This window comes from Mustela nigripes, chromosome 15, assembly GCF_022355385.1.
Source record: "Mustela nigripes isolate SB6536 chromosome 15, MUSNIG.SB6536, whole genome shotgun sequence".
Classification (NCBI taxonomy): Eukaryota; Metazoa; Chordata; class Mammalia; order Carnivora; family Mustelidae; genus Mustela; species Mustela nigripes.
The window spans coordinates 74,938,167-74,959,033 of NC_081571.1; the positions used below are offsets into that span (position 1 = coordinate 74,938,167).

General features: G+C 46.0%; 1 protein-coding gene across 5 annotated transcripts in view; it reads right to left on the reverse strand.

The window, feature by feature from the left end:
* Window positions 1–6,399: 6,399 nt before the first annotated feature.
* The window catches only part of NALCN (sodium leak channel, non-selective), a 303,976-nt gene continuing 289,508 nt past the window's right edge, over window positions 6,400–20,867 (reverse strand). For 3 of the 5 annotated variants that reach the window (XM_059377544.1, XM_059377540.1, XM_059377542.1), the window contains 9 exons: window positions 20,481–20,629; window positions 19,505–19,598; window positions 17,754–17,886; window positions 16,973–17,088; window positions 14,926–15,083; window positions 12,294–12,444; window positions 10,418–10,567; window positions 8,618–8,808; window positions 6,400–8,068 (listed from right to left, as the gene is read on the reverse strand). In XM_059377544.1, the coding sequence (XP_059233527.1) occupies window positions 7,942–8,068; window positions 8,618–8,808; window positions 10,418–10,567; window positions 12,294–12,444; window positions 14,926–15,083; window positions 16,973–17,088; window positions 17,754–17,886; window positions 19,505–19,598; window positions 20,481–20,629 (1,269 nt within the window). In that variant the 3' untranslated portion in view covers window positions 6,400–7,941. The remainder of the gene's footprint in view (window positions 8,069–8,617; window positions 8,809–10,417; window positions 10,568–12,293; window positions 12,445–14,925; window positions 15,084–16,972; window positions 17,089–17,753; window positions 17,887–19,504; window positions 19,599–20,480; window positions 20,630–20,867) is intronic. The other 2 variants (XM_059377545.1, XM_059377543.1) reach the window with 1 other exon arrangement.

Sequence of the window (20,867 nt, forward strand, 5' to 3'; positions counted from 1 at the left end):
ACGGTTTTGTTGTGGTTCCAGTGTTTTCCTGCGTAGGCCCTCCATGATGCTTCTAACATGAAATGCAGACTGTGAAAGAGAAGACAGTGTCTGGAGTCTGGTCTATCCCAAGGCGACTGTCCTAATGCTCCTGGGACCAATTAAGACAGAGGGTCTCAAGGCTGTACCTGCGGGAAGCGACATACTTCTCAAGTCTATTGACGCAGCTCTATGAATTAGGGTTAGCACCATGACAACAAGTAAACATATTAAAAAAAAAAATGCCATGCAATGTTTCTCTTTCTCAGTCTGGTTTCCCTTCTTCCTCATCATGCAAGAAGCCGAGAGAATAAAATTAACATTCATTGCTTCTTGTTCTGAGGGAAGAAAGACAATTGGTTGGATTCTGTAGGCAGATGAGTGACTGTATCTAAGGTTGTACTAACCGACTACAGGTAGTAAAATTATATTCATTATGATGTTTAAATTATTTTTTTTTACGTATGACAATTTTGTTGGTCTTTATTTATTTTTTTTTGCATCTTTATTTTATTTTTTTCAGTGTTCCAAGATTCATTGTTTATGCACCACACCCAGTGCTCCATGTAAACATGCCCTCCTTAATACCCACCACCAGGCTCACGCATCCCCCCAACCCCTCTACACCCCTAAAACAGATAATCGTGTCAAAAAATGGGCAGAAGACACGAACAGACACTTCTCCAAAGAAGGTATACAAATGGCTAACAGACACATGAAAAAAGTTCATCATCACTGGCCATCAGGGAAACTCAAATCAAAACCACACTGAGATACCACCTGTCAGAATGGCCAAAATCAACACGACAGGAAACAACAAGTGTTGGAGAGGATGTGGAGAAAGGGGAACCCTCTTACACTGTTGGTGGGAATGCAAGTTGGTGCGGCCACTTTGGAAAAAATGTAAAGATTCCTAAAAAATTAAAAATAGAGCTACCCTATGACCTTGCAATTTCACTACTGGGTATTTACCCTCAAGATACAGATGTAGTGAAAGGAGGGCCATATTTACTCCAATGTTCATAGCAGCAATGTCCACAATTTCCAAACCATGGAAAGAGCCGAGTTGCCCTTCAACAGACGAATGGATAAAGATGATGTGGTCCATATATACAATGTTGTTTAAATTTATGTGTGTTGACTTGGCAATTCTACAGTCCCCAGTTGTTTGGTCGAACACTAGTTTAGATGTTGCCATGAAGACATTTTTTTAAAAGATGTGATTAACATCTAAATCTCTAGGTTTTGAGAAAAGCCAGTTACCCTTCATAATGTGAGTGAAAGTGAAACTCATCCAATCAGTTAAAGGCCTTAAGAACAAAGACTGAGGTTTCCAGAAGAAGGAATTCTGTCTCAAGACCATAAACATAGAAATCTTGCCAGAGTTTTTGTTTGTAGATTTTGGAATTAATATTACAACATTACAAATCTTGCCTGAATTTCTAGTCAGCGAGCCTGTCATATAGATTTTGGACTTGTCATCATCCCACAAAGTCACATGAGCCAGTTCCTTAAAATAACCCCCCCATATATATCCTATCCCCCCCATATATATATCCTATTGTCTCTATTTCTCTGGAGAACTCTAATACACTCATTCTGTTTATTCCAGAGGAAGTGCTCTCCCTAGCCAGACCCATTGGCTAACATTCTAGTCTAGTTGCCTGCAAACATGACATGATATGTTCTTTTTCCAGGAATGGAGGGCTAGAGTAGAGACTACACCCCCCCCCCCCCACCATCTCCCTGTTGCCTTAGCTTCTGTCCTTATTTTAATCCTTCCAACCTACTCTTCTGCTCCAAGAGTGCTACCTACATTAACTCTTAACCTCTCCAAAATTAAATAAATACTGCCTAAAGTGGCTGTTCTGGTTTAGACTCCCACCAACCATGTAAGAGGTTTCCTCCTTCTCCACATGAGGTATCTACCTCAAGATATACAGTGAAAAGAAGAGACACATGCACCCCAATGTTGATAGCAGCAATGTCCACAATAGCCATACTATTGTATGGAACCATTTTTATTGTATAAGGAACCAAGGTGCTCTTCAACTGATGAATGGATAAAGATGTGGTGTATATATATACAATGGAGTGTTATGCCTTCATCAGAAAGGATGAATACCCACCATTCGCATCAGCATGGATGGCACTGGAAGGGATTATACAAACCAAATAAGTCAAGCAGAGAAAGACAATTATCATATGGCTTCACTGTATGTGGAAAATAAAGAATAGCATGGAAGACCATAAGGGGAAGGGAGGGAAAACTGAAGAGGGGGAATTAGGGTTTCAGAGGGGATGTGGGTGGGGGATGGGGTAGCCAGGTGGAGGGCTTGTGTTGTGATGAGCACTGAGTGTTATACGTAAGTAATGAATCATGGAACACTACATCAACAAATTTGATGTACTTATGGTGACTAACTGAATGTAATTTAAAAAAAAGTCTAAGAATATGCAGATAGTTCAAATCAAAAAAGCTAACTTTCTTGGCTCTAATTTATGGGTACAACTCTCTTCCTCGTGATCTTCACTAGAGAAGACTTTTCTGGAAAATATTACTCTGCTACTCCTGGCAGTCTTCTTCTATGTATTTATTTGCAGAGAACCCACGGGCCTTAGCCCATTTCTGTCCCCACAGTTGGGTTTTCTCTCACTGAAATGCTGAACATCTCAGGGCAGTCAGGCATTGGGAACAGGATAACGGATGGTGATGTCTCAAAGTGAGTGATTCCACTTAGTGTGATTTGGGGGTCACTATCCGCATCGTAGAGGAAATGGAGTGGTAGATACCCATCTGTGAAAGGAACACAACAAAGCTACATAATTCCTCTTGTAGTCTGGTTGGTTCTGTAACCAAGCCTTAAAATTGACATCGACATTGAATCACTGCCCACAAAGGGAGAATGAGAAACCTCTTCAGATGTGCCTCTAACAAACCAACCACAGCTTAACTCAGGGGCCAGTGAGGCCAGTCCTCTAAGCGTTCAAATGGGATTCAGATATTTACTAGGCACACTACAGGCAGATTTTTTAATTGAATGAGTGACATGCAGCATTGGGGATATAAATTTAATATAAAGTATTAAATTTAAACCAGGCATACTGCTCAAATGCAGAAAGCAAGCAGATATGGAAGCATAAGAGTGGCATTGAAATAGTTTTGCTATTTCTTTTTTTTTTTTAAGGTTTTATTTATTTATTTTGATAGAGAGAGAGATCACAAGTAGGCAGAGAGACAGGCAGGGGGTGGGGGGGGACGCAGGCTCCCTGCTGAGCAGAGAGCCTGATGTGGGGCTCAATCCCAGGACCCTGAGCTCATGCCCTGAGCTGAAGGCCAAGGCTTTAACCCACTGAGCCAACCAGGCACCCCTGTTTTGCTATTTCAGTTTGGTCATTTAGCTTTTGGGATCAGATGACAGGATATACTAAAAATTATGTTAATTTTTATTTCTGATAAAACACATAGAACACAAAACTTACAAATCTAACCATTTTTAAAAAAGATTTTATTTATTTATTTGACAGAGAAGACACAGCGAGAGAGGGAACACAGGCAGGGGCAGAGGGAGAGGCAGAAGCAGGCTTCCCACCAAAGAGAAAGACAGATGAGGGGCTCTAGCTCAGGACCATGCGATCATGACCTGAGCCGAAGGCAGACACTGAACAACTGAGCCACCCAGGCACCCCTTAACCATTTCTAAGTGTACATTTCAATAGTGTCAAGTATATTCACGCTGCTATGTGGACAATCTCCAGAACTTTCTCATCTTGCAAAACTGCGATTCTGTACATTGCATGAAAACTTCCCTCCTCCCAGATGCTGGCAATCACCATTCTACTTTCTGATTCTATGAGTTTTACTACACTTGATTCCTCATATAAGGGGGCTCTTACACTATTTGTCTTTTTGTGATTGTCTTATTTCATTTAGCATAATGTCCTCAAAGTTTATCCTATTGTTACCTATAGTAGAATTCCCTTCCTTTTTAAGACTGAGTAATATTCTATTGCATGCATCAACATATTTTTTTTAATCCATCCATCCATCCATCCATCCATCCATCCAAAGATGGATTTCTGGGTGCTTTCCCTCTTGATTATTGTGAAAATTCTGCCATAAACAGGGACATAAAATATACCTCTTTGAGACTCTGCATTCCTTTCTTTTGGGTATGTACCAAGAAATGGTAATGCTGGAATCATACAGTGATTCTATTTTTAAATGAATAAATTCATCTCTCTTGCCTTGTTTTTAAAACTATTTTTAAAAAAGATTTTTATTTATTTGACAGAGAGAGAGAGAGAGAGCACAAGCAGGGGGAGTGGCAAGCAGAGGGAGAGAAAGAAACAGGTTCTCTGATGAGCTGGGAGCCCAGTGCGGGGCTCGATCCCAGAACTCTGGGATCATGACCTGAGCTTACGGCAGCTGCTTAACCAACTGAGCCACCCAGGGACCCCTCTCCTGCCTTTTCTTTAAAAGCAGGAAGCTAAATCTTGGCCAAGATAGGGTATGAAACTCATCAGGGATTGCACAATGAGTAACCAGTAAATCCAGGACTTGAAACATCTGTCAAACTACAAACTCAGGGTCTTTGACCTGTAGTAGCATTTTTCCAGCTAGGTTCTTTGGAGCACTGGGCTGGTTCAGGCCATCTTTGGGGGCTGGAGTGGGTTTGGGGGTATATTACTTTTTCTAAGCCTGCTGTAACAAAATGCTGCAAACTGGGTGGCTTTCAGTGACAAAAACTTACCATCTCAGTTCCAGTTCTGGGGGCTAGAAATCCAAAATCAAGGTGTTGGCAGGGCCATGAGCCCCCTAACGCCTCTAGGGGAGGATCCTTTGTCGCCTTTTGCAATTTCTTGCACCCCTAGACGTTCCTTGGCTTGTGTCAGCGTCACTCTGATCTCTGCCTCTGTCTTCACACGGCAGTCTTCCCTCTGTGTTGTGTCTTCACATGGTATTCTCTTCCCTGTGTGACTTTCTCTTATTCTCAGGACACCGGTCATGTTGGATGATGGGTCCACCTCCTCTAGTGTGACGTCACCTTAACTCATTACCTCTGCAGACTCTTCCCCGGCAAAGATCACATTCACAGGTCCTGGGTGTTAGGATTTCAATTTCTCCTTTTTTTGGGGGGTGGGGGTTGGTGGTGGGGACACAACTCAATCAATATCAGGAGGTGCAAAGAGACCACGAGAGTGGGGTTCTCCTCTGCATCGCAACTTCAGTTAAGGATGCCCGGCTTTTGCTTGGTTAATATTTGAGGAATTTTGAAGGACTCTAAGAGCACCACTGCCAAGTAACCACTGAAAACCACCTACCTACAGTCTGCCCCTTCCTACAAAAGAAGCAGGCAAAAACCTCACTCAACTGGCTTTGAAAATGCTTTTGCTTAAGGCTTTGTAACTGGTTTTTCTTCTACACGCCCTTATCTTACTCAGCTCCGACGGGGCACACATGGCCAGTCGCTGAAGACGAGTGCTGCTCTCAGTCGACCACTGAAAAGAGAGTGAATAACATCGGTCCGGCCAGTCTCTCCATCCCTGTCCACTTTTGAGTCCCCTTGAATCGCCATATGTGCGCTGCATGTGTGGTCTGTTCCCACGAGGGGCTGTGTGTCAACCATTCTGCCCCTTATCCTTTCTGGTGTGCTTGGAACCAACAGCGTCCTTTAATTAAAGGCCGTGGGTGGCACGCTGACAGGATTAATGTCAACATCTGGCTCCCTAAGGACCAGGGAACGTTGTGGCTGAAGTTTTCCCATCTGCATCACCGGACTGTTCATAGGTTGATGAAAAATCTAAGAGGGGTAGCACTTACCTCCTCACTTGCTGTCCGCCCTACTGACCAGGCAACTGCAGAGCTGGGTCCCACGGGACTGTCTCACTTAACTGAAAGTGGAAGGTGCTGTGACTCCAGACGCATTGCTGTTGGGCCCTTGGCTTCTCTGCGGTATGAACAACAGTGATGTTCTGCGAAACACCAGTTAACAGCCGTTGTAGGAAAGGCTCGGCAGTTCTGTGGGACCGCAGCCGGATTACTCCAGTGCGATGAGTCAAAAAATAAAATCTCGTTTTCATGCAGCACGAGGACAGACTCATGCCCAGGCTGTGTAAGACCCTTTTCCGTCTTATTATGGATGTGGAGGGTATTTACTCAGCCTTATGGGCACGTGAAAGGAACAATCTGGCTTAGGAACTGAACTGACATGAGTATCAGGGACAGAGCTTTTGCTAACTAATTATAGACAGAATATTCAAATGCAGAGTTTGCAAAGTGCCTGATTTCTAATGATCCTCCCCCCAAAAACCCCTTCCCTCATTCCACACCTGAGAAAGGGTTTAGAAATGACCACCAACTCAGAGTAAATTCTTTTACAAAAGCAATATTTATTTGATTTGCTTATGTACAAAAAGTAAACTCCAACTGAACATAAAACCAGATAAAATCCTTTTGGCCGCACTGACTTTAATTACCCATTATCCTAGAGTCACAAACCCTTAAACAATAGATGGCACCACAATGCTACGTTTGTTATACAGAAAGGATTTGGCTATTTTAAGAACGTTAAATAGAGAAAAAGAGATCATAAAGCCACCTGGGGTGTCAAAGGACTCGGAGATCATCGCTCCACTAAAAGAAATCATCAAAACAGCAAATCTCTAACCAAAAATAACATAGTTAGGGGCCCGGACACACTTCTACTTGGTTGTCTCAGCATAAGAGGCCCAGGTACTTTGTAATCGCTTTGTATTTTAATTTTCCCAGAGCACATGGTATGTGAAACAAACACAGCTGGGTTGTGGGGTCCCTAAACTGAGTTCCAAGCGGGGTTTTTACAAAGTTGCCATTATGTCCTTTGAAGGGTCTGGTAGCAGAGAGTCATTTGCCCTTGAACGTGGCAATGGTGCGTTGGGATCAACTCACAATGTCTTTGCCGACTTTCTGGCAAAATGGACATACTCTGGGTTAGGCCATGAAGCCAGTGACAATGTCACACGCCCGAAGATTTCTTTAACAGCCTGAATCATGTAGTTTCACTCTTTTTGCTAGTTTTTGAATGGCTTTAAAAGAAACTGAACATCGTTATGAAAGATCATCCTTCCAGTGATCTATGTACACGTTTATTTTAAACGAGCTGGTGACTTGGGCCAAATGTCTTTGCCTGGTGTCTGCACTCACAGCTCTCTAGGAAGCAGGCAACCGTTTCATTGGAGTGACCGAGGCCAGAAACAGACTTGGTCTGATCTCAATAGTTTGTGCCTATTTTTAAGAATAACACGAGAATAAGAAGATACTTTTAAAAACTGAGAATCTGTAGTTTGTAAAACTACTGTCATTTTAGTATGAGCTCAGTGCTGACCTTTTCAGATCAATCGTAAATAATAAATTTTCCCAAGGGAAGTATTTCTAGTAGAAGTGGGATAAACATGAGCTAAAGCTATAGCTTCCGTACCATAAATATTAGCCTCTTGGGGCTTAGCACTCTTTCAGGGTGTGGGAGTACTGCTTAAGAGCTTATATTAATATACACCTTAGCTTACACAGACAGAATATAGGAAATGCCTGAATGATCTACATCTGGTATTGGGTAATATTACAAATACCACCATTACGCAAATTTTCTGGAACACACAGTAACAACCCCTCATAGACACAACTGCGACAGACCAAGGTTTACGCCCCCTTAGGGCAGAACAAAAGTCCACTTAAAAAAAAAAAAAATCTCTTGACGAGGTGGAATTAAATGACATCTCAAGTCCAGACTCCTCGCTAGAGGATGTTAGACTGTGGGAGAAAAATGTCACAGAGCAGGGTTCCCCATGACTCTGCTCTGCACGGAGTCCCCCGCCTAAATATCCAGAAGGTCATCGCCACTTTCGTCGCTCTCCACCGTCAGCTGCCGGGTCCACCACTTCTTAACCTCCGAACCACACGACGCCGTGTCGGTCATGGGGTTCATTTTGCACACTACAGACTTCATAGTTGTGCGCCCCGCAAATCTCAAGTTGACCGAAGACACTGAGTGGCTTATTGGTTTGGGTGCTGTGGAATTGACAAGAGTCCTATGAGCAACGCGGAGCTGTTCACCACTGCAAGCCCTTCCCGAAAAGCTGCGATGTCCCCACCAGTTAACGACTAACCAGTTCTGCTCAACACGCCCCCCACAGAACATGAAGTACGAACGCCTTCTAACTCTTGATTCTTTATATTCATAACCTTTAAATGCATGGACTTTAAAATTATGTCCATGGACAACTTGTAATATCTTTTGAAAACATGCTACCTGCCCCCTATCACACTTTGAGATAATCACAAAAAACGTAATAATAACAACAAAAAAAAAATCACTAAATGTTCCAATCTGGGAACATAGAAATATGTCATAGAAATATGGGTCAGTGGCTGTTCGTCAGCATCTACAAAGGAAAAAAAAAAAAAAGCCAAGGAAAAGGTCAGATAGTGTAAGATAGTGAGGGGAGTCTAAACAACTTGAGAGGCCACCCCGAATTTGAAATCCGAGACCCCACACCCACAAGGTGTAGACGCGTCTACAACGCCTGAATCAATGGAGAAAGGCCCCGGAGCACCCACCCGAGGGCAGGCGCCACTGCCCGAACTTGCGCTGGGGTTTGCCGGGGTCCGCGGCGTCCTGCCGGCTGCCCCCTCGGTCGGACAGCGTGGGGCTCAGGAGCTGCTGCTGGCTGCTGGTCTGCGCCGGCCAAGAGGGAGGCAGTTAGGGCCCTTTCCGACCGCTGTGCTCCCCTGCTGCCCTCTGCACTGGTCTGGACTCTCGGTTTATGGTAAGAAAGTTAGAAAGCACCGCAGGAAACAGTGGGAGAAACAGCACGGGAGGGAGCAGAGGAAAATGGGTTCAGAGAGTCCGGGAAAGGAAGAGTCGCCGCTGCACGCGGTGAAGAGAAGGGGCCGCCATTCTCCAGGTAGCACCTCCTCCTGGCATCCCTCCGGGATTCCTCCATCCCCACGGCCCCGCCCCCCCCCCCCCCCCCCCCGGGTTCCCCCCCCCCCCCCGCGGCCCCGCCCCCCCCCCCCCCCAGCACCTGCTGTGCAGCCACGGACCGGGAAGGAAGGGGACCAGCAGGGACTGCGGGTTCCGGGAAGTATATTCTTGCCAACCTGGAGGTCAGTCCTGCGCTCCGGAAAGAGAGTTCTCAGCCCCAGGAGAACGAAGCTGATACCCATTAAGACGAATGTCAGAGAAAAGGGCTGAGGCTCTGCACACGTTTTGCTCTCTCTGGTGCACCGTCCCCTTCCCCTGTCCTGTCGCTGTCTTGGTCTCCACGTCACTTCAGTATCTCCTCCTGGTTTGGGGTTAGCTCTGCAAGTCACCGCTTTGCCAGCCTCATCCCTGCCCGGCTGGCTGTCCTCATCCTACCCCTGCTCCGTCCGCAGACACGTGGCAAGGCCTCTGTAGCAGCCCCTCTGCCCCCCTTCCCCTCCTGCACCTCCGCCTTGGCTGACTGTCCCTGCAGGAGTGTCTGTTGTCGGAGGCAGAGGATCCCCGCTGCTGGGGAGCCAGCATCACGTAACTCCAACCTGTGCTGCGGAACAGGAGGTCCCCTTGGAGCCCCCGGCCGGGCGCGGAGCCTCGTGCTTCAGTATTTACCGCGGCCCCATCACTACCCACCACGAAGCCTGACCCTGCCAGGGGCTTCTCTCCGGAGATCAACTCCCGCGGGCCCGCGACTGTGCCCTCATAAAGGACAGGACCTCCTGCAGCTGCTGGTCACCGGGCCGGGCTCTCCAGGGCGTCCGCGCCTCTGCGCATTTGTATGGACACATGGATGCGGACCTTGCGTCTGGGAATGGCAAAAAGCAGGTCCTCGGGCTAATCCTCATGAATCCCTATGCTCTAGCGGTGCCCAGCTAAGGAAGGGCAAATCCTTAATGAGTCTATTTAAGATGGTTGGTGGCTGATTACAACCATTTTCACTGATTCTACTGCAAGTTCCTGTGACTTGGTAGAAGAACGCATTTAGGACTGAGTTTCAGGCAAACCGTGTTCTTCACCTAATATCACTGGCCTCCAATTAAGCCCATAGAAATGCAATGTTAATTTTTTAGATAAAAATCAGCAGAACTAGTGAGTTCTGGGTATTCACTTTTTTTTTTTTTTTTTTTTTTTTTTTTTTTTTTTTTTTTAGTATTCATACAACTCAGAATGAGAATCTTTTGAAATAACCCCAAATGATTCCGAGTTGCAAAGAACCAAACATAATCTGGATCAACACGTTCCAACTGTTTTTAACTTAAAACCTTCCCATTGGAAATTCTGTCACCTTGTTTGAAACGGCTATGTGAATAGCACCAATTTATTTTTTATTTCTAAAACTGCACCTACTGTCCTTGGAGGAAGGACCCTCACACCCATACCTCCGGTTGCATGTTATTATCCTGACTGTTCGCGTTCATGTCCTCACTGGGCTGGGTGGTCTCGATACTGGGAGGATTCAGGAAGCGGCTCAGCTCCTGCTGCTGGCTCTCTCTCAGGCTGTGGATGATGCTGCAAGATTGTTGCTGTTTCTATGGAAATATGATTAGACTCTTGGTAACAGAGAAATCAGCCCAACATCCCCCATCCCCCACCACTCAAATCATGTTTTCTTCTCTCCTCTCCAAAGAACCTGTGTGCTTGGAGACCTCTTAGGGGTTCCAAATAAAGAAGCTTAACTAATTTCCCTATCACATTGCTATGAAGAGGGGGCTCAGAGCCTGCCCAACCCATGCTCATTTGCATAACAATGGGAACAAGCATGTCCTTTGGTACACCTTGTGTTGTATGTAAAATAGAATTTTTGAATAGTTAATGTAGGTGTTTTGTTTTTTCCCTTCTTATTTTGCCAGTAGTGACTGCCCTTTTCCTCTGGGTTGTTAGAGGCAGAAGCCTTGGGTGGATGAGTGAAACCCTTGCTCTTGCCTTGGTTCTTGGATAAAAGCAGGCCAGTCTGTTTGGCACACACCGGGGAGCCCAGTCTGGTGCTGGTCCAGCTCCCCGTGCGCTCCTAGAGCCTGTAGTGGGGCAGGTTGGGTGGTTTTGTTTCTTGGGGGACCTTTTCTCATCCAATAGAAAGATATGTTTCCTGCAGCTGATGTTGTTCTGAGACACAGAATTTTAAAAATCTGTTAAATATAAATATTTAGTGATTAATTTGATTTTTTTCCTCTGTGAAGTGTAATTCATAACAGTAATTATCTAGTAGAAATGTCTATTGTAAACAAAATGTATGTCAACATAGTATGTGTTCATTGATTTATGAGTTAGAGAATTTTATAAGCTTGTAATTCTGAAGGCAGCAGACAGATCATTGAACTCCCAGGAGAGGTGGCCTTTGTTAAAGACCAAACAATATCAATGGTATGGTGGAATTTTTAGAAACAATTTATAGGTAGTTTTGCACATTCAGTGGCCTCTCAACCTGTAGAGATTTGGGGCATTTTGAACAGTTGAGTTTGATAAATGGAGATCACAAATATTTTAATATCAATAAACTGCTTTCTTTTTTTTCTTTTTCTTCTCTCTCTCTCTCTTTTTTTTTTTTTTTTTTTTTTTTTTTTTTTAGGGAAAGAGATGTGGGGAGAGGGCGATAGGAAGAGGGAGGGAGAGGAGACTCTTAAACAGTCTCCACGGCCAGCGTGGAGCCCATGCGTGGCTCCATCTCATGACCCTGAGATCGTGACCTGAGCCAAAATCCAGAGTCAGATGCTTAACCGACTGAGCCATCCAGGTGCACCTCAATAAACTGCTTTTTAAACATTCATGTTCTATTATTAAAATGTCACTCAATGGGAACGTCTTATGGACTCTGCTGAAGAGGGTGCAGCTGGGTCTGGACTGCAGCGAAGGCAGGAATGATTTTTGGCCATCGCAAGAGGATGAGGCCGATGTAGTGGAAGGGCCATGAGGCTAATCACAGGAGAATCTCCACGTGTTGCTAATGAAACTTCTTTCTCTTCTATTTGAAAGTTTTTACTTATTTGTTTGAGAGAGAGAAAGAGAGCATGGGGTGGGGAGGAGAAGAGGCAGAGAGAGAATCTCAAGCAGACTCTCCGATGAGCAGAGAGCCCGATGCGGGACTCGATCCAAGGACCCTGAGCTCTTGACCTGAGCCATAGGCAGATGCTTAACAAATTGAGCCACCCAGGAGTACCCCTGCCCCCCCAACCCTTCACCAGAGCTCTTTTCTTTTCTCCCTCTTCTTCCTCCTTTGAGACGAGGAAACACAAACCCAGACATCCCCAGTCCACTCACAGCTCTGATGCGCTTTAAGCACTTTTTTAGCCACATGCGGATGGTCTGCTTGGCCACCTCCTCCTCGATAGTGTACTCCAGCTGCTCCCTGGCCAGCAGCTCCTCCAGCTGCAGACTCTTCCGGATGTCAACTGACCGGTAGGAGAGCATGCTGGTGGGGGGACAGGAGAGCAGTCCATGTCTGATCCCGATCCCCCTGGGATCCTGAGCAGTAGCTCCTTCAGACTCCAGAGAGGACATCACTTAGTCCAACCAAGGTAGTGTCCCTGTGCCCTGGGGGTAGCTGGGGGACCTGGGCTAGTTATGTCACCTGCTCTGTAAGATGGGCGTAGTCATGGTTCCCATTTATTAAAGGACTGAGTTAATACTTGTGAAGTGCTTACAACAGTAAGCACCGTCTACGTGTTTGTCAAAAGGAAAGAGTCAGGCTGGGCCCTCGTCTGCATTATCAGCTGATTAAAGCTCTGGAACATTCCCCGTAGAAGGAAGAGTGCTCTCTCTATACTTCTGTCACATTCAGGTCCAGCGGGGGATAGTTAACAGGTTTGGCCAAAGGTCATGCTTCCGGCTCCCTCCCCAGCTCCCATTTCCCTCTCTATTGATCTCATTTGTGCCCCTGGATCTCCCTTATTCGTTCTGGTGGATGCAAAGTCAAGGTGGAATACTCGCCCCCATTCTGACCTTGGCCCAACAGGTCCAGGCAGTGCCTCCTCAGAGCCCCGTCTGCGAGCGTATCGCCACCTCCACAGCCCACGTCACAGCATCGAGGTGCTCAGGAGGCCTCCCCGGGCAGCACGGGTGCCCTGACCTCTTTGCTAAGGCTCTTCCCACCATTGTGTGCTCTTCCTCTTGTCCCTGCTTCATCCAGAATCTCATCCCTGCCGTCCCTGCCCAACTGTTTCATCATGTACTGAGCTAAGGGACGGGAGGGGCAACCAACACCCCCATGGGCTTTGCCTGGTCCATTTTATCAGATGCCTCACTGGGTTCCATAGAGGCTGAACGATAATTGCTTAATGACAGTGGTGTGTCTCTGTGCTTCACTTTCAGCCTAATAATACTGGTCCCCAGGAGGAACAATTTGGTAAACTTTCTGAGAGAGACGGAATCCTTTGCTAATCACACGTATTTTGTGCCTCTGTTTCTGCCCTTTAGCTTGCTCCTGTAAGAAGTGAGTAGTGGGAAGGAAGAGAATTAACTTTCGAGAGGTTCTCCCAAGCCCTTCCTGTTCTGATCTTTTTTTCAAGGTTCAGTCACAAGCGTATTTCTGTGTATCTGAGCAGCTGAACGTGCAACGGGGTGAGAACAGCTCCTGTTGGAGGGGGGCCTTGACTCTTCCTGTGGCTGCACCTCTTTGAGGGCGGAGCCTACAGGACTTTCCATAGAAGATCATTTTAAATGCATAAAATGAAATACATATGATTCCAAAGGAAACCAACTGCGTTGAAATCCAGTTCCCATATTTTCTTTAAAAAGATGATGCTAGAATGGGTAAAGAAGGTGTAGTCTATGTACACTGGGATAGTTCTCAGCCATAAAAAAAGAACGAGATCCTGCTATTTGTGACAATGTGAATGGACCTAGAGGGTATAATGCTAAGTGAGATAAGCCAGAAGGGAGGAAAACAAATACCATGTAATTTCACTTACCTGTGGAATCTAAAAAATAAAAGAAACAAAGCAGGGACAGACTTTTAAATACAGACAGCAAACTGGTGGTTGCCAGGGGGCGGATAGATGTTGGAATCATAACCCCGAGTACCTCAAAATGTGATCTTTTTCAGAAATAGGTCACTGCAGATGTAATGGGTTAAGGTGAGGTCATATCGGAAAGGGATGGTCCCCTAATCAAATCTGAATGGTGTCCTTATGAAAGGGGAGCACGTGCACACACACACACACACACACGCATACACACACACATGTGCATATGGGGAGAACCGCACATGAAGATGGAGGCAGAGATCAGGGTGAGGTTTCTATGACGATGGCCAGCAAAGCCCCAGAAGCTAGAGCAGATTCCCCCTCGCAGCCTCAGAAGAAATGAGCCCTGCTGACCCCTTGAATTCGAACTTCAGCCTCCAGGACTATGAGACAATACACTTGTTTAAACCACTGAGTTTATGGTATTTTGTTCCCTTGGTCCTGTCTGGGTATTCTTGGAATGGTATTCTTGCCCATCCAAGTGGGGTCAACCATCACGAGCGGCCCCACAAGTGAGAAGATCAGCACCTAGCCCCAGCTTGACCATGGAAGCTTCGTGACCGAGCAAGTCACACAACTCTCTGGGAACAGCTCCTTCCTCACAAAACAAAGGGCGGCCATGTACCCCGAGGCCCCCATCTCTCTCCCTACCTCTCCCTGTCAGGAGCTCCCTAGTCAGTAAGGGGCACTTCTGGGGACATCAGACCCCTGCTTCTTCCCGCTCCTGTGTGAGACACTCACTCAGACAGGGTCCTTAAAGGCCCCTTGGAGCCTGAGCCGTGTGGCCTCGCCTTATCCCCTCAGCAATGTGCCATCTTGGCTTGTGAGCCTCCTTGTCGGCTGTGTTTCACAAGGCCTAGAACGGCCACAGCTTCAGGTTCTGGGCTCGGGTGGGCTCTGTGACACGCGGTTGGGAAGACCCCTCGTACCTGAGGACGTCGTGGAAAGTGACATCACCACCGTTATGCAGCCTCTCCATTTCATAGCACATGTGCTTAAATAGGAGCTTGTCTTTGTCCAGATCCACCTCCAACCTCCCCCGCAGCAGCCTCAGCAGGAACTTGACCCGGAAAGTCGGGATCACACCCTGGTGGGCAACACAGTGACTGGGTAAATCATCTTCAGGCCATAATGATTCTCTTGGGATTCAGTTTTCACAGAAAAAACAAAAACCCCACCCAGAACACCATCTATTTTCCTCAAAAGAGGGGCAGCAAGGAAGCTATTGGCCTCCATGGAGGCTGGGTGAGGGGATGGGTGGGGAGGGGGAGCACTTGGATCTTCTGCTGGTGTTTCTCCGGTTCTGTGGGATCTCGGAAGCTGGCAGCACTGGGAGCCTAGGAGGGTACAAAGCAGGTCCTCTGCCTCCCAGCCTCAGCCCTTGCTTTGTCAGGCTCCTCTTCTCCTGGCCATTTCACTAACTCAGCCCCAGCTCATTTGTTTCTCTAAAACATACACTGAGTGGGTTGGTAATGTGTTACCACAGAAAAGCAGAACATTCCAGAACATTCCAGAACATTCCTGTGTCCACAATCCTCCCCTCCAATTCTCCTGGATGCCACAAACTTCCAAACATTGATTCTAAGTGGTTCTTCTGGTGAATGATCACTCTTGTTCAGGTCTTCTCCATTATTTGAACAATGACGTACCAGAGAACCAGGTCAGAGCAGCTCTAGGTTCTGAAAATCGAACACGTGTTGCTCCCTTACAGGCAACTCCATCTAGCGTCTGTGAACTCAGGCCCTGGGCAAGAGGCAGGGGCAGGGGCGACCCATCAAATCCTGTCAGTTACTGACACCTTAACCTGTGACCGGTGGGGCTCTTATTGACGCGTGTGTCCAAGGAAGTCAGGTTCCGGCAGGCAGCCATCTTGGAGCTGCAGGGGGATCGAGGGGAGATGGGACATCGAGGCCAGATGGCCACACAGGCAGGCCACGGTCTCAGAGAAAGCCCCCTGAGCCTGGTGCCTGGAAAAGTGGGGGGCGTCAGGGAAAGGGTGACAGTGGGGGAGGAGAAAGCCAGGCATTACCGTGTGGGCCTAGCTCTGCATGTCCCTTTCCCCAGCCTCCTCTGGTCTGTGGTCTTCATGCCTTCTGTGAACTCTTCCTGCAGCAATATTAGGTTTTGCCCCCCACTTCCCCCAGATTTTCCCACAGCAGAACTTTCCTTGGTTTTCAGAGGTCGGGTCTAACAGCACCTCCCCAGCCAGACCGACATGGCCACCCCACTAAAGTGGCCTGTCCCCAAGGCTAACCCATCTCTACTCTGGTACTTTTTGCGAAATACTTATAGCTTCTTGAGATAATAATAATAATTATAATTATTGTTTCACTTATGATTAGAACAGAAGCTCTGTGAGCATGGGGGCCTTTCCATGGTGCTCATTGCTATATACCCAGTACCCGAGTGTTTGCTGAGATGAAGGAGGAGAAAGAGAAGGCACAACGGGAGAAGATGCTGCTGCTTTAGCTAATTCTAGGAAATCCTGGGTAAGTTTAATGATTCAAGAATTCAACTAATAAGTCCCAAATAATTAAAACCAATAACTTTCAGAAACCACTCAACAACCCCATTGCAATTCTAATCAAGACTGCTCTCGGTGGCTGGCTCTGCCTTGGTGTTACCCCATGGCTCTGGTGATTTGAACTTCTCCCCTTCTCCTGCTCCCAGCCCAGGGCTGGTTTCTTCAGAGCTTCCTTGGTTTCCTTTCCTTGGTGACTTTCTGAATGTCCAAAGAAAAGGACACCTGTGGTTGGACATGAAGGGGACCATTCTGCCCCTCTCCCCGCCCAGCATATTCTGCTGAACGGTCAATGGCGGCTTTCTACAATTCGCCAATGGCCATTCCAAATTCAATAGATGTCCACTGGTGACAAAAAGAGCAGTTAAATAGCTGAGGGTCTGTGGTCTGTGGTCTTCATGCTGTCTCAGTGAGTCTCTTTGGGTTGGGCACAAAGCAGCAGCCCCCTTTCCTACCTCTCGTTTATCATCCACCATATTCCATATGATTTGAAAGTGGCGGAGATCATTATAACTTAGAAGCTGATCTTCCTCTGTGGAATAAAACAAGGAGAAATTCTCCACAATGATGGCTAAAAAGAGAAAAAAAAAGTGAAAAGTTAGAGAATTATGCTAATCTGTCATTTTTTAGAAAGAGTAAAACATCTATTATAAATAATGGATTTTATCACCTACATTATAAGCCAAATTTTTAAAGTGTTTTTAGTTTGTTTTCCAAGTTGGCATATTTTACACTTGGACTAAGCTATGTATCCGGCTCCTGCCTTTCCAAAACATGAGGGTCATGAGAATAAACAGACATTCTGTGTGTAGCGATAGCCATGCCAGTTGGCTTTCACTCTTAGTTGACGGTTCCAGAGTAGTTTTTAAAGGTCAGGTTGGGTTCTGGGTGGCCTCACACCTGGGGAACACCGTGTATCTTTCAAAAAACATAACTGTGATCTTTCGAGGCCATAAAGGTAGCCCTCCCTGAGATTTGTTCAACTCAACGTGTGAGAAGAGCTCTTTTGAAATTAATGATCATAATTAATAGGACAACTCTTGAAATTGCAATCAACTGTCATTTACATGCCTTTCAAAGGTCTTTTCAGCTTCTGGATCGAGAGGCAACAATTTATAATTAATGCCGTGAAACACCCACCCCAAGCAATCTGGGATAATTACTTGCAAATTGTACATAATTATCTAAGTACCTGAGCTTAAAGATATTAAAACCCATTCAACGAACCTCACTTACCTACAAGCAGATTTAGCATGATGTAGGCAATGATGACATAAAATGAACAGAAATACATAAGCGCCCCGGCATAATTTCCACAGTCTGTTGCCCAGTATGTGAATTCGTCTGGAGTGCAGAAGGGAGGCTGGACCTACACGGCCAAGGGGGACGAGAAGGGGGGGTGGGTGAGCGTGAACAATACAGATTTCTGTGCCCCTTGTTGTGAGGGAACGATTCCCCCGCACAGAAAATAGCATTAATGTCAAAGTTAGTCTCTCAGAAGCTACGTACATTGAGTACATCATCTGCACCCAAAATCAAAAAGAGTATTTCATTTATTCTCCACTTCGAGTCTTGGAGAATCCCAAGTTCATTGCCATTTTAGAAGCGCAATGAAAATGAACCTGATTCTTCCAAGACACCTTCTTTCTGCCACCTCCGGAAGGGTAAATAATCATTGTGATGGGAACTACAGACAGTCAAATAAAAATGCATTTAAAAAACTTCTCTGACCTAATGAATGGGGTCAAGATTTATGAAGATTTGTCACACGAAACAGACTCACATTCAAATTGTGTAAGAAGAAACCAGGAATCCTCATTCCTGGAGCACCTTACTGGGACATGACAGAAGAGTGCACGGCTCAGGTTATCAAAAGCCTTCATGTCCTTAGTGGCCCAATAAAAAGGCAACACCTCTGAAAGACCTGGTTTCTTTCGGCTGGAGACACTACATCCCCTCAGCACTCTGCTTGTTCTTTATTTAGAACTTATTTTATTCTGCCTTATATTATATCTGATTCGGTAAATTCTGTCCCCCTTTATTCAGGCAGAGTTCTTAAGCTCCTACTGTGTGCTGGATTTCTACCCAGGGCTGGAGACAGACACGTCTAAGCGAGACACAGACTCTGTCCCTCCTTCATGTTGCCAATAATCTGGAGCTCTAGGGAGCCACGGACTGAGTGTGGCTATCAAAATGTAAATGTATATTAATGAACATCCAATAGCCTTAGGTGAAATTTAGAATTCAGTTGCTCGGGCGCGCACTGGTCACATTTCCAGTGCTCAGAACCCACAGGGGGCTACGGAGTGGGACAGAGCTGATTGCCATCTGCACTGCAGAAATTTCTTTTGAACAGTGTTGCTCTCGAGGTTGTGAGAGAGGAAACAGAGATGAAATAATCAAGCCAGTAACTCACTACAGCTGGGACACACGCTACAAAGGAGCAACACGGAGTGCTGCAGGAACACATCCCCGCAGTCAGCGTGGGGCCTGATGGAGCCCAAGTTGTATGGGAGTCAGGAGGGACCGCGAGGAGGAGGGAGGAACCAAAGGGAGGGTGTGACTCTGGCTGGGATCTCCTTGAATGTGCCCTGGAGTCCTGGGAGACCCAGCACCGAGCGCATGGCTCAGTATAAACCAGGCGCTTGGTGAGAATCTGTTGAGTAAATTCAGTTAAAGAAGCGGAACTGCCCTGGTTGTCCTCGACGGCAAAAATGTTAAAGGTGTGTGTGTGGGGGGGGGGCAATGCCCACAGAACGTGGATTTGCCAGATGAACTATGATAGCTCAAGCTGGCTTCCCTGGATATTCTTCCTGCCTCTGGCCAGACACTATAATGGAACACAATGCACATGAACCAACGGCCAGGCTGTGTGTTTTGTACACAAAGTCTTGATGCTAACGAGGATGACCCTTGCCAATGTCGCATAGCAAAGGGTTTCATTTGGTTCTAAGCTGAGGCACTGTTGGGGGTGAAGAGACGTTTACCATACAGTCATGCATAATCTTATTCCAGTCTTCGCCTGTGACAATTCGGAAGAGGACCGTGATGGCTTTTCCCGCTGAAGAAAAGTTGGCATGCCTAATCAAGGAAGAAAAACCAGGAAATGGGTAATAGTTTGTCACGAAGTCGTAAGGCGTCACCACTAAAACAGGTAGATTGTGGAGCAAATGTGGCTGCTAAGTTACCATGTGTAAAGGCTGTACCCTCATAATGTGTTTGTTACTCACTTTTGCCCTCAAGGACAGCTGTCTGAAAACCCAACCCCCGCGGGCGACACCAGTTCGGGCCAGGCATCTTGAATGACCGAGGGTCCCAGCTTTGACAAGTGAAAGTGATTCCTTCTTTCACATAGAGTTTGCTATAAAAACTGAAGCTGCTGTGGATCAAATAAGTAATCTCTGCAACAAGGCACACTGGCATTTAATTTGTTGTATAATTACTTTAAAAAAAAAAAAACTATGTGGCGCTTCCACAAAATTTAAGATCATCTTTGAAAAATGCTTTTCCTACATTGTAACCATTTGGGGAATTATGACTTCTCATGTGGTGTTTTTAAAAAAAAAAAAAAAGAAAGAAAGAAAAAGAAAAAAAGAAAAACCCAGAGTCATCTTAAAGTGTAATTAAAAAAAGAATATATTGGTTTTTGGCAGTAGATGGATAGAAATTCACCAGGATATTCGAAGTGGTTATTCCTGCGTGGCGGTAGGTGTGGAATTATGGATTCGTGTTCCATTATGGAAATATTATGGCAGTAAGACTTCTAAAGTCAATATGTGGGCTGTTTTTAATTAGAAAAATGTCATTTAACATGTGACCATTTTATTTCGTTTTCATTTCCAACTGATCGCTTCCCCTTCCCTTTCGTCTTTAATAGACAAAAGCCATTCAGATTGTTAGTCATGACTTCATGACTAAAAAAGTTTGCTTGATAAATGACTAAAAAGAAAAATAAACACCCACCTGTTAATGTTCTCTCCATATTTCACAGTGCCGAATAAAACGACCCCGGCAAAAGCATAACACAAGAGCAGTAAGAACATCCCTACGATGATGAAGAAGCTCTTATACATGCTGACCACCACCGTCAGGAGCAGCATCTTCAGCGTCACCTGCATGGAGGTGCAGGCGGGGAGGAGAAAACGAATATTTAATTCACAGAATGGAGAAAAACTGGGACATGAATGACAGGTACGCAGCTTGGCACAAGAGTGACCCTCATGGGGCACCTGAGTGGCTCAGTGGGTTAAAGCCTCTGCCTTCAGCTCAGATCATGATCCCAGGGTCCTGGGATTGAGTCCCACATCGGGCTCTCTGCTCAGCGGGGAGCCTGCTTCCTCCTCTCTCTCT